Source organism: Crinia signifera, chromosome 1 (genome assembly GCF_055691185.1).
Source record: "Crinia signifera chromosome 1, ASM5569118v1, whole genome shotgun sequence".
NCBI classification, from domain to species: Eukaryota; Metazoa; Chordata; class Amphibia; order Anura; family Myobatrachidae; genus Crinia; species Crinia signifera.
In genome coordinates this window covers 232408959-232421881 of record NC_139217.1, presented here as the reverse complement: position 1 = coordinate 232421881, position 12923 = coordinate 232408959, and the positions used below count along the sequence as shown (strand labels likewise).

Below are 12923 nucleotides of genomic sequence, written 5' to 3'. Positions count from 1 at the left end.
AAATGGGGGGTGGGGGGGTCAGATATGTTCCTGTATTAATTTATTTTTTCAAAAAAAAAAAAAAAAAAAGAGGGGGGGGGGGGGGTGTTAGATTACACATGTGAAGTAGGCCAAATGGGTTACAAAGGAACATCTGTAAGTTGGACAAATATACATTTTGTGTTAAAATTCTAAGCATACATACAGAATAAATTTAGAGATTATCCAGGCATGCTGCAAATAGATATATTACCATCAAGGGATGGGTTAACACAGAGGCATTGAAGTAAAGTTCTGCATATATTCTAATGGTCCCTTCAGTGTGGCGTATTTCATTGTTGCAATTATGAACAACATATTCTTCATAGCAATGAGACAACTTACATCACATTTTCAAACAAAGAGCTTGGCTATTCCAGCCGAGATATTAAATCCTTATTAAAAGAATTATTAATACTTCTTAAACCTATACTGCTCCATATCACAGCTTTCCAAGTGGCTCCACTATTCCTCTAATGCCCCTTTCAGACCGCACTTTGTAAACAGTATATTGCCGTTTTTTTACCGTTTTAAAAACGGTAATCTGTGCGGTCTGAAAGGTGCAGGACCACTTAACCGGTTAGAAAATGCAGGGTCCTACCCGTTTCAGAACCGGTATTTTAGGCTCAAAATCGGGTCTGAAACGGTATTTAGGACCCAGCCAATGAGCTGGGTCCTAAATTCAGCGCAGTGAATATTTAATGAGCGCTCATTAAATATTCACAGCACTGGAGCCGCCCCGCGCGCGTCGACACCCCTCCCCCCGCGCGTGTATAAGAAAAGTGACTTTTGGAAAATGGCTGCCCCCATACGAAAGACAGTTTTTTTAAACAGGTTTTCCTATGGGGCAGCCATTTTCTGAAAGACACTTTTTTTCATAAGTGCTTCCGACCATACTGAACTGCAGTGCCGGGATCCACAACGGAGGTACCGGCTGCACGGGGGGGGGGGGGGTAGGTCGACACGGGGGCGCGGGGGGGAGCTGCACGGAGGGGAGGGCTGAAGGCTGCACTGGCTTTGACCCTGTATTTGGAAAGTTTCCAAAAACGGGTCTGCCAGTGTCAATAATACACCGTTTAAGAGCTGCGGTGTGAAAGGGGTTTTATCTGGCAGACCCGTTTTTGGAAACGTTTTCAAATACAGGGTCAAAGCCAGTTATGCGGTCTGAAAGCAGCATTACACATGGGCTTTAAGTAGCTTCCCAACTCACTGACCTCTACAAAATGAGCTTTTTCTTTCGTGGTGCCTAAACCTACTACTCCGTCCAGCACCCTAACCCTTTGTTCCAGCACCTGGGTAAATAGCTGGATGTAGCAAGCCCCTAGCAAACTATGGACTTTAAACCCATTTAGTTCTTGCACCTCTGGAGACAAATGTGACTGCCAAAGTGCAACTGACCAGAGCAACAACTGAATGGCTCCAACAGAAGCATAGAACTAAAAAGGCCAGCAGGGCGTAAGGAGTGATTGAATCAGACCCTTAGATCTGTATGGAGCGTTTAAGCGAACATGTACACAGCCACGCACACAGGGGGCAAATCATTCACCATCAAATGTTTTTCCCCCTGCTCGCAGCACTAATACCCCTTTCACACCAGAAATGCAGAGACAAACCCAGGAATTACATTCCCGGGACAAGCAGGGACATTCCCGGGTTGGGACCCATTCACACATGCTTTTGAAGCAGGGACAACCCGGGTCGGCACCTTTCACACTGAACCCGGGATGACCCTGCATTTCTATGAGAATAGCATTGAAAATGGACTTTAGGCTCACATTAGATTTTTGATTATTAATAATTAAGACACAAAACATTTGTAGTGTTTCAGCCTTTGTTTACTTGTATAAAACAAATTAAGAAGGCATATGAAAGCATCTTCCCCTCTAATGATTAATAGCTCTCTCACCTCATTTGTCCAAGACATGGCACACATTGCAGGCTTTCAGGGGTTAAAACACACTTCTGGGGTCTGTGGTGCTACAGAACACGGACACTGTCTCCCTGCACACTGTATGCTGTCTCTGGGCGTGTCTGTGAGTGTCTACCACAACAGGAAGTTGCCCTGCTAGCAAATCAGCACTAGCAGAGGCAACACGGGAAGCAGGGACATGTTCACACCAGTCAGTAACCCTGGAAGGACCTGGGATCAACCCTGCTATCTAGCAGGGTTGAATTGCCGGCAAATTAACCCGGGAATTTGTCCCTGGAACCTTTCACACCAGAGCTAGTCCCGGGTTGTTCCCGGACTCAACCCGGGAATTTAGGCTGGTGTGAAAGGGGTATAAGTAAGACTAGACTCACTTGGTGCTGCAAAGGCCATGGGGAGGAGGCCGCTGATGACCTCAGCAGCCCTCCCTCCCAACAGCAAGGGAACACCCTCAAAGCGCCAGTGGTATGCCTCCAAACGCCCGCTGAGCATCAACCTCCCTGCAAGCAGCGAGCAAAGGCTAGCTTCACTCAATGCTCATGCATACATAGTCGTTCGATAATTGCTCGGGCTGTGAACTTGTAGCCCGACGAGTGGGTCTGAAACCCACCTACTGTGGAATGCGTCACCCTTGACTTTCCTGAAACTGGTCTTCAAACAAGCTTTTTCTACTTTCTGAACGGGTATGGGTTATAGGGACGACAGTAATTAGGTGAACAGTCAATAGGTTAAAACATGAAAAAGGTCAACATGGGCAAAAGGTCGACATGAAAAATGTCCATGAGTTTTTATGTTTTTTGTTGTCTGTTGACATTACGCTTCCAGCACATTATTATTTCCTCAGAGGGCACTGGTCACAGTATGTATGTATGTATGTATGTATGTATGTATGTATGTATGTATGTATGTATGTATGTATGTATGTATGACCTTTGGTATTAAATGTTCCGACTGTTGAAAAGTCTGTGGATCAGGGAAAATGGATGCAGATTGGACATTTCAAGGCCGTTTCCGAGAAATTTATCACCCCCCCCCCCCCCTAACCTCAACTAGGTCAACAAGCATTGGGTCAACACCACTAGGTCAACAGGAAGCAAGGTCGACATGTGGCAATGTCGACACAAACATTATGTCCACATGGGCAAGGTCAAAAGGTTGACATGGGTTTTTTTAGTTTTTTGACCCGAGTGTCACAGTCGACATGGACACAGTTTGAAGTGCACCTCTTTGCTCGCTATGCTATGCTCGGCACACTATTATATTCTCCCACCACGCCCTAGTGGATGGTAGGGCATGAAATACCGCCTGTCGGCACATTTCGGCTAAAAAAACAGGGAAAACCCGTTATCGACCTTTTGACAGTTGACTTTGGCCATGTTGACCTAATTCTTGTGTCAACCTAATGACCTGTCGACCTAGTTGCTGTAGACCTAATGACCGTATCCCACCTCATGTATCAAACTCCTACTTCTTTACAGACTGTAAGCTTGCAAGCAAGGCCCTCTAACGTCTGACTATGCAGGGTTACCTAACCAGTCTCTATTTGTTAATAAATAATACTGCTTACTATATGTAGCTGGGGCTTACACTTAAATATAGCTGCAACCTCTGCCGATTGCTCATTGCTTACTACCCTCCACAGCTTTGGTGATCTGACAGAGCTACTCCAATAATTTTAGGCCTTAGGAGGTGCCCATACACGTTACAATTATTGTATACAATATTGCATCTCATCGCATCTCGGTTTTGCGATGAGATCAGATGGGATGAGATCTAGTACAAAAAGTATGTGCTGCACATACTTTTTTTTACTAGATCTCATCTTATTGCAAAACCAAGATGCGATGATATGCAATATTGTATACAATAATTGTAACGTGTATGGCCACCTTAAGGGATACTTTGTCATAAATCTCAAACAACCCAGGGTGTATCTAAACCGCAGCGTTAGACTGCAACAGATACTGGAGAAAGCTGCTACAGCCCTGTGTTACTAAAGGCAATGGTTTCTATTGGGGCTACTAAAATGTGCTATTTAGCAAGCTTTGAAGTCTTGGGCTTGGTTGCCAATGCCATCATAGGTCAACGTTAGCAATTATTGCCTAGGAGCTTCATTAAGCATTGTTTACAACAGGGCTGGGCAACACCTGCCCTCCAGATGTTGATGAACTACACATTCCAGCATGCCTTGCATCAGTTTCAGCATGGCCACATAGCAAAACTAATGCAAAGCATCCTGGGATGTGTAGTTCATTAATATCTGGAGGGCCGGTGTTGCCCAGCTGTTTACAAGGATTTATTTATTTTTAAGTGCCAGTGACCCTTAAGTGTAATATTGCAGTGCCAGATGTCCAGACCTAAAACCATCCAAGTTGATAGTATCATTGGCAAGGGATCTTACTTACTAAAATGTATTAAAAGTAAAGAAAAACATTTTTTTTAACCTTGTTATCACTTGTAAGCATTTGCAGATGTCACTATCCTGCTTAGCAGCAATGCATTATACAGCATTTTTAACCCTCTTCCCTGATAACAATAACTGGATTACACAATACATGCATTTTGCTTGTTTTCTTTGACCTGTGTAGTAAAACATAACAAAGGATATTACAAGAGCCTTTATTTATTTTATTTTTTAAAGGCAGCTATCCACAAATTTAGAGCCGAGTCTATTCTGAGACCCAACTTGTGTTTAGACACTGCACAAACATTTGTACTTGCTATTCAGATGAATTGACACTGTTGTTCTGCTATTTTTCAAGCTAAAAAAAAGGCGACTTTACTGCAACGGAATAGAATTACTAACCATAAGTCAGATGAAGGAACACATATTCCTGGAAAATTGAACACATGCACTGTTAATGTTATTAGTAGCTTTAAATAAAGACACAACTACTTGGATTTTAAGTTTACTGGCGCTTTTTGGGTCAATTCAGTTGTATGCAATGTTCTCATCCACACGAGTAGGTCTAGCTACCAGTATATGCAGCATGTATGGTACCACTGGATTATTGGATTTTTTTTTTGTAGCTCCTCAGGGTTGATATTAGGGATGGCCATGGTTGCCATTGATGGCAATTCTGCAACTCTCCATCGATAGTGCTAAACTACGCAATGGATGACCATCGATATTTTTTCATATCGGTGGTCATCCATTGTTTTTGATTGAGTGGCCAGTGGGTCAATCAAAAAACAGCGGGGGGCTTCACGGGTGTCGGTGGCAGAGCACAGCTCCGCCACTTTACAAAACAGGAAAACATAGTTTTGCTGTTTCATCGATGGAGGGAAGCCATCTGGTTGTCCCCCATCGATGGCAAAAGTATTTGACATCGCCCATGAACCATCGATGACTTCGAATCATCGATGGCCATCCCTAGTCGATATTGGGCCGTGAGGAGAGTACTGCTGTTGCCAGTGTTTACGTGCCATTGCAATAGCAAATTGCTCCTAATTGTACTGAACCACATTTCTACAGTAGACAAACGTGGGAGAAAAAAAAATCTACCATTTGGTTGATTTAATACAGGGGCTGTGAATAGCGAAGATAGGGGAGCTACTGAAACTATTATAATCAGCACGCTGCTAAGCCTGACTAGTGGATCTCTTGCCAGGAATACATAACAGACTTGGAATACAACATGTAATGACTATCTTTGGTACTTGTTTCCTAGCACGGCCACAATCGCGGGCATCACGGGTCATTTATAATGGTATGCGATGCGACCGATGCGATGCCCGCGATTTGCCATTGAAATGCATTGAAAATGTGAAAATCGCGTCGGTCGCATCGCATGCGGCCAAAAAAAGCATGCAATGGTACCGATGCCCGCGATTTTCCATAGGGAACAATGTAAAATGCCTCAATTTACCCAAATAAACATAGGGAACAATGTTAAATGGCCCATAAACCCCCCAAAAAAACCCTGAACAGTGAAATGGCCCCCCCAAAAATTGTTAACGCCACCTCACGATCAACGTGAACCCGAAGCGTGGCGAGCGCAGCAAGCCCGCGAGGGGCGGCGGTACGCGTCCTCCGACCTTTTCATACCCCCCACTATCCACGTCGGCGTGGAGTTGAGAATTGAAAGTGTGGCGAGCACAGCGAGCCCGAAGCGTGGCGAGGGGACGCGGATACCTTCACAGGTATCCGCGTCCGCTCACCGGCTTCACAGGTAGCCGCGTCCGCTTGCCACACTTTCTATTCTCAACTCCACGCCGACGTGAAAAGGTCGGAGGACGCGTACCGCCGCCCCTCACGGGCTCGCTGCACTTGCCGCGCTTCGGGTTCACGTTGATCGTGGGGTGGCGTTAACAATTTTTTGGGGGCCATTTCACTGTTCAGGGGTGTTTTCTGGGGTCTCTGGCCCATTTAACATTGTTCCCTATGTTTATTTGGGTAAATTGAGGCATTTAACATTGTTCCCTATGGAAAATCGCGGGCATCGCATGCGATTTTTTTGACCGCATGCGATGCGACCGACGCGATTTTTTTACCTGCGATGCCCGAGATCCAAATCGTTGTGGCCGTGCTAGGAAACAAGTACCCTATCTTTTACCATATTTATGGGTCATTGACATAATTTTTCAGTTTTATAGGGTACTGCCAAATATTGATCTAACAATAACTTAAATATATTTTGTAGAAACTTAATATAAAAGTGGTTTCAAGAATTATATAAACTTTTTTTGTGGTCGGTACTTGGAGTGCTGTTTATGAATTTAAGGACTGTAACTTGAGGAGATTGTTTTCTAATATATCCTTTCACACTTATCAAATACCTCCCAAACAAAGTAGTTTATAAGTGGTATGTAACGAGAATTTATTTTCTTATAGGGGATAAAAATGCAACAACATGTTTCAAGCAAATGCACAGAAACTTAAACAATCCAAGAAAGGCGGTTAAATGGAAAGGACTTACAAACATCTCAAGAATGGATCTCAAACCGAAATCCTGAACTCAGGTGTCTTAAGCCTTGTACACATGGGGCGACCTGGCTTTTTGTACTGAGCGACGAGCTGCAACACGAACGCTCAGCACATAGAGGGACAATATATAATAGGCAAAGCCCTGTGATCCGGAGAAAGCCAGTGCAAGCAACTTTGATGTTGCCTTAAGCTGGCCACACAGCACTGCGATTTGGCCACTTTTCATCTCATTTTGATGGATCGGGCAGAGAAACTGGATGAAAAGTGGTAAATCGTATGTTTGTTGTCTACGATTTTGATCCTATGCGTAGTCCTGTGCCCATGCTAGGTGCAAATTCTCCAACAGAGTATGCCTTTCAATGTGAATAATTCAGAGTGTGCAATCACATCAACAACATACCAGAAACACTCACTTATCACACACACACAAATCTCCATATGTCTGCTTAGCCACCTGCCTGTCACCACGCAGAGGAATTCCCAATTTTGTAAATATTTGTAAAACAATTTGGTACAGAGCATCTTCGTCACAATGGTGACTCTGCATACAACTTGGATGCATGTACGGATGCCGCTCCCAGGCCATTTTTCCAATCCTGGGATTGAAAAATGATCAGTCCGGGATCCCAGAATTTAAGTATGGATTGTGGTTGGGAGTATTTGAAATGCTGCTGGCCTTGTCTGTGCCTCTATGGCTATCCACCTAAAGCCCCGTACACACGGAGCAACACCTGCCTCTGGACTGAGCGATGGGGTTTAGCACGATTGCTCAGCACATCGAACGGCACTAGCAAAGCACCCGGGACCACACATCGCCATTGCCTGGCACTGTACACACGGCGTGATCTGTGCTCCATTTCTAAGTGATCTAGTCAGAACACTGAGAAATGGGGCTGAAATCACCCCGTGTGTATGCCCCTTGTCAGACACAGATACCACACAGCCTTGGTGACCACTGTGCCGTCACATTTCTAACACCCCCAAGACCCCTGTGCATTCACACTCACTTGGCACCATCCACATTCTCCCCACGGCTGTTGTAGTCGACTGATGGCGATCCCCCCTTTATGACCTGCAACCAGTGTCCTGCAGATTGGGTAGGGGCCTTTAAATCCGCATCGTGGCATACAGTGACTGGGATCTGTCTGAGTCTGGGCATGCTGGAGTAGTCTGAGCAGGAGATGCCGAGAGGGGGCAGCCATAAAGAAAAATACAGCGCCAGCAGGATTTTAAATGTAGTGCTGGCCGCCAGCCAATTGGAGCTAGCGGTCCTGCACCCAATCAAGAGCCACAGTGGCAATTTGAGCTAGCGGTCTGGCACTCTAGGATTTTTTTTAGCAGCCACACCCCCCCCCCCCCCCCCCCCTCCTCCCATCATCACCAGGCAGGCACTTTCCTCCCACCCCATAACTTATGGCAGGGTGAGGGTGTCCGCGGCCACGAGCTAACACACCACTCTCAGTAGGTGAGCTGGAACAGCCGCTCTCTTTAGAGGAGGTGAGCAGCCTGTCAGTGCGACGCAGGATGTGGCTGGAAGAGCTTACACACTGCTCTGAGTTTTAGCAGCGTGTCAGCTCTTCCAGCCACGTCCTGCCCTGACAAGCCGCTCAGCGTTGACCTCCTCTAGTATAGGTGTGCGCAGCCTATTTTATTAGGTGGTGCACCATTGAAGGGATGTGTCTATCACCACCTACTGGGCATCAATGCAAACTAAATAGGTATATATTAAATGGAGCATAGGGTGTTGCCTGGCTCTCACTCAGATGGCAAAAGCTTTAAGTCTAGGAGCTTACTGGCACCTAGAAGCTGACCCCATTAAATCCAGCCATGTATATTGTATTTCCTGTTTAGTGAATGGCTGTCTAAGAACAGGTGGCACATACTCAGCTTCCTTCCCCAAGACCCATAATGCCACATTATAATAGCCTCCTTCCCCCAACATGGCACATTATGCCAACCTCCTTCTCCCAACCCCCAGCATGGCTCATACCAAGCCTCCTTCCAGCATGGTACATACCCAGCCTCTTTCCCCATGCCACATTAAACCAGCCTTTTTTTCCCCCTAGAATGCACATGCCTCAGTCTGGCACATACACATACCCCCAACCCCTAGCGTTGCACATTATTCCCAGCAGCACCCTCACACTGCACATACCCAGCTCCATACGGGATTGGTACGAAATCTCGCCAGGGGGGGGGGTCGTGAACACCCATAGAGGGACAAAGTGCCGGGATTCCGGCATCAGGATTTTGACCGCCGGGACTTCAACTGCACCCCCCCCCCCCATACATGCCCAACCAGCCCACATCAGACAAAATGACTAGTGCCCAGCAGCCAATGGCCAAACAATATACAGAGCAGCAGGGAGAAAGTCACCCCAGTGCACATAATCATTACTATCCTGACAGACTCATATAATGATCGCTGCCATAATCGGACAGACTCAGAGTCTTTTAGCTGGTTAGGCAGCGATCTTCTCCTCATGGCAGTCCATGCAGCGCAGTACAGGGGCCCAGGGAGAGAGAGCACAGGTGCGCATGCAATGACATTGACATATAACGCCACATGCACCGCAGTTATAAGGAGGAGTCGGAGCATCAGTCTCCCTCTACTCCGCTTCAGACTGAGTCTCAGCTCCATTCCCAGCTGTGGATGAGAAGCAGCATCCTCATATATATGCTGCAGCAGACAGGAGCTGACGGTCATGGTGCGGCAGGGGGCATGGTTATGAGTAGTGCTGGGCGTGACGCAGCATCCTCATATGAGTGACAGTGCTGCGGCAGCCAGGAGCTGACTGTCATGGTGCAGCGGGGAGCATGGTTATGGGCAGTGCTGGGCGTGTGTCTGTGCAGACCTGGCACACCCTGTGCGCTCACCTATGTCCTCTAGCGAGAGCGGCCATCAGCACAGCTCTGACAGCTGCATCCCGCCCCTCCGCTGCTCACAGTGTATCAGCGGCAGGACAAGGGCACACCATAATGTTTAAAAAAAAAAGGGGGCAGGGTGCGGCGCCCCGCAAAATCGACCTAGTGGGAACTCTACCAAAAATGCTCAATATAATCTGCGCCTCCAATACCAGGATTCAAATCCAAGCATTTTTGGGCCAAAATCCCGCCAATCCCAATCCCAGAATCCTGAGATTGGCTTCCCTAGATGCATGAACAAAGAAAAAGAAATAATCGCACAACTGCCTCTGACAAAAGCAGCGTGTCCAACCCAGAATAATCCTGTTAATGCCGAGTGAAGTACAATAGAAGACCAACAAGCAATGTTCATAAAGCACATATTACATTAGACTGCAGGGAAGTTGACAGTTGTGTAGAGCAAAGTACAAGTAATTGTCTACACTGGCCTTGCATTTCCATATACACTTAAATGACTCAAATTAATATTTTTGCCTTCATATAATATGCGGTGCTAGACAGAATATAATCACATACATTCATACCTGCTCCAGCAGAGTTTACATTAGATGGCAGATCAGGCCAATCTGTGACTTTCCAGCTGTTGTGAAACTACAAGTTCCATCATGCCCTGTTACAGTTTTACGATAAGGAAATGCCAAAACAGTGGCAAGGTATGCTATGGTTGGCTTATGCTGTGTGCACACGGTCCGATTTCCTTTCCGATGTTGACGATATAGTCAACATCGGATGCAGATCGCAAGGGTTTTAACCCTTGCGATCCCGATGCGCATTCACGTATCGGAAGCCAGAAAGTCTTGGCTGCCTTGTCTATATAGTGCAGATCTGCACTATATAGTCAAGATAGGATCTTAAGGCACATCCGATTTGCATCCTATCTGATCAGATCGTGGATAGGATCTTAAGGTACATCTAACGTGTGTACACACCATTAGCCTGATCTATGAACTAATGCCCCATACACACTATACAATATGCATCACTACGGAAAAAACTATTTGCGTGTTAAACACTGTACAATAGCACTAACAATATAATTCAGAGAAGTCAACAGGAACCCACCGAACATGCATTCACTGACGTTATCATCAGATTTGACTGTACGTTCAGAAGATAGGGGTTATCGTTAATCTGCGGGGGCATGCATTGTTAGCGATATAGTTCGTATACCCTGAATGATATATCAAGCATATCATTAGTGAAAATTGTATACAGTTTTAGCCCTGGAGAAAGTACTAACCAACCATCTACTATGTTGCAGGTTGTGTCGTTTGAAAAACGACAGGAGCTGGTTGATGGTACTTCCTCTCTTTCCAAGGCCCCTCTATATATGACATACCACAAAAAACTCAAATATACACAGTAGGCTATGGATTTCAACACATACACAAAAAAGTAAACAGCCCATAATGTGATTATATTATGGGTTATTGACAAAACTATTTACATTTCCCATTCTTCTGTAAGGCACATTTAGTTATAGAAGGAATTATTCGCTATCGTGTAACTTTCAGTTCAATTACATGCACATTTTGTGAGCTATGAAAATATCACAGAGCGGGCAACCACGGGATCTGTATATAAGTGCAAGTGGGCATCTCTGTAGGCCGGGGTGCCTGCAAGTTGGAAACGGGCTCGAGCTATTTATGTGAGCTACCCGCGTACACTCACCATGGCAATCCGCAAGCAGGTACGGAGCAAGGTTACACACTACACAGAGAGGATGAGCCTGCAGCACACACACGCACTGCTCTGCTGCGGTGTGTGTGCTGCAATGTGTCAGTGTCAGCTGGCGGGGGTGTGACATCACGCTGTGTAACGATGCGCCGCTGTGTCGTGCACAACACATGATGATGTAGTAGCAGCAGCAGCGCCGAGTATAATACCTGTGTGCGGGGATCCGCTGGCTGCCCAGCCCCTTCCCCACCAGGAAGTGCACGTCGCTCAGCACCTCGTTGTTGAAGAGGAAGGTGAAGCGCTCCCGCACCGTGGTCTTGGTGGCCTGCCAGTTATACACGGGCTCCCGGTGCAGGAGGCCAGCGCCCGCAGGGGGGGGCGGAGGCGGGGCCGCTGGGGGGGAGGCCCCGGCCGAGGAGACCACGGACGCTGCCTGGTTCCCGGGAGATGAGGCCGCGGCTCCGCCGCTATAGTTGTAGGACGTAGCCGACGATCCGCTGCGGTTGCTGGGAGCGGTGCTGCCCACTACCCCGGGGAACGACAAGCCGCCGCTCCCACCTGCCGCCATCTTGGATGGGGGAGGCTCCGGTGGGCGGGAGCAGGATAAGGCGGACGGGGGTGGAGGTTCCCCGGCGCTGTTTACAAATAGTACCGGGCAGCAGCGGCGCATGAGACGGGGAGGCCCCAATCCCCGCAGTAACCGCAGGGCGCCAGGGAAAGGCAGACATCAGAGAGACAGCGGCGGGGGGCGGGGCTAGAGACCCTGACTACGAGAGATGTGTAAGGCCCTGCGCTGATTGGATGATTTCCGTAATAAGGCCCTGAGTGAAGATGGAGGACCCTGTTTAGTTCCCGCCCTGTCCTCTGATTTGGTCACATGTCCAACATAGCGTCCCTGTTATTGGTCTTCCCCACGACCTATGTATGGCGTTACTTTTACAGCAAGACGCAGCAGCAGGTATTACATGCAGCTGCTAGAGGTCAAACTGTGCGCTTTCATTTGTCTCTTGGTTTCATATTGTTAAGGAAAAAACAACAGTAATATCACAGCGTTAGTTTGATGAAGAGTTGTTAATAATAGTGATATCCATGTGAATAAATTAATCAGGGTTGCCTACCTAGCCCTCTCCTTCTGGGAGAAAATGCTCTGTCCCTGGACTTTCCTGGTAATATATGATTGACATCACCTAAGCCACGGGTGTCAAACACAAGGCCCGCGGGCCAAATCCGGCCCGCCAGACCTCGTCATGTGGCCCGCGCGAGGAGATAGCACGCAGGGCAGTGTGTCCCAGCTCCTGCCTTTGCCACCTCCTCTCACCCACCCCACCGCCGCCTTACTTGTTCCTCCACTGTCGGCGGCCATGTTCCTGTAGGCACATATGTATGCAGCTACAGAAACATGGCCGCCGGCCTCCACGGCTACGTGGAGGAGGGCCCGGCCGTCTGTTC

At 47.3% G+C, this 12923-nt stretch overlaps 1 protein-coding gene across 2 annotated transcripts in view; it reads right to left on the bottom strand.

Annotated features, from left to right (window-relative positions):
* The window catches only part of BTBD2 (BTB domain containing 2), a 32486-nt gene extending 20188 nt beyond the window's left edge, over positions 1-12298 (bottom strand). Inside the window, exon 1 of one of the 2 annotated variants that reach the window (XM_083179422.1) lies at positions 11684-12298. In XM_083179422.1, coding sequence (XP_083035548.1) covers positions 11684-12144 — 461 coding nt within the window. In that variant the 5' untranslated portion in view covers positions 12145-12298. The remainder of the gene's footprint in view (positions 1-11683) is intronic. The other variant, XM_083179423.1, reaches the window with a different exon arrangement.
* Between the last annotated feature and the right edge of the window lie 625 nt (positions 12299-12923).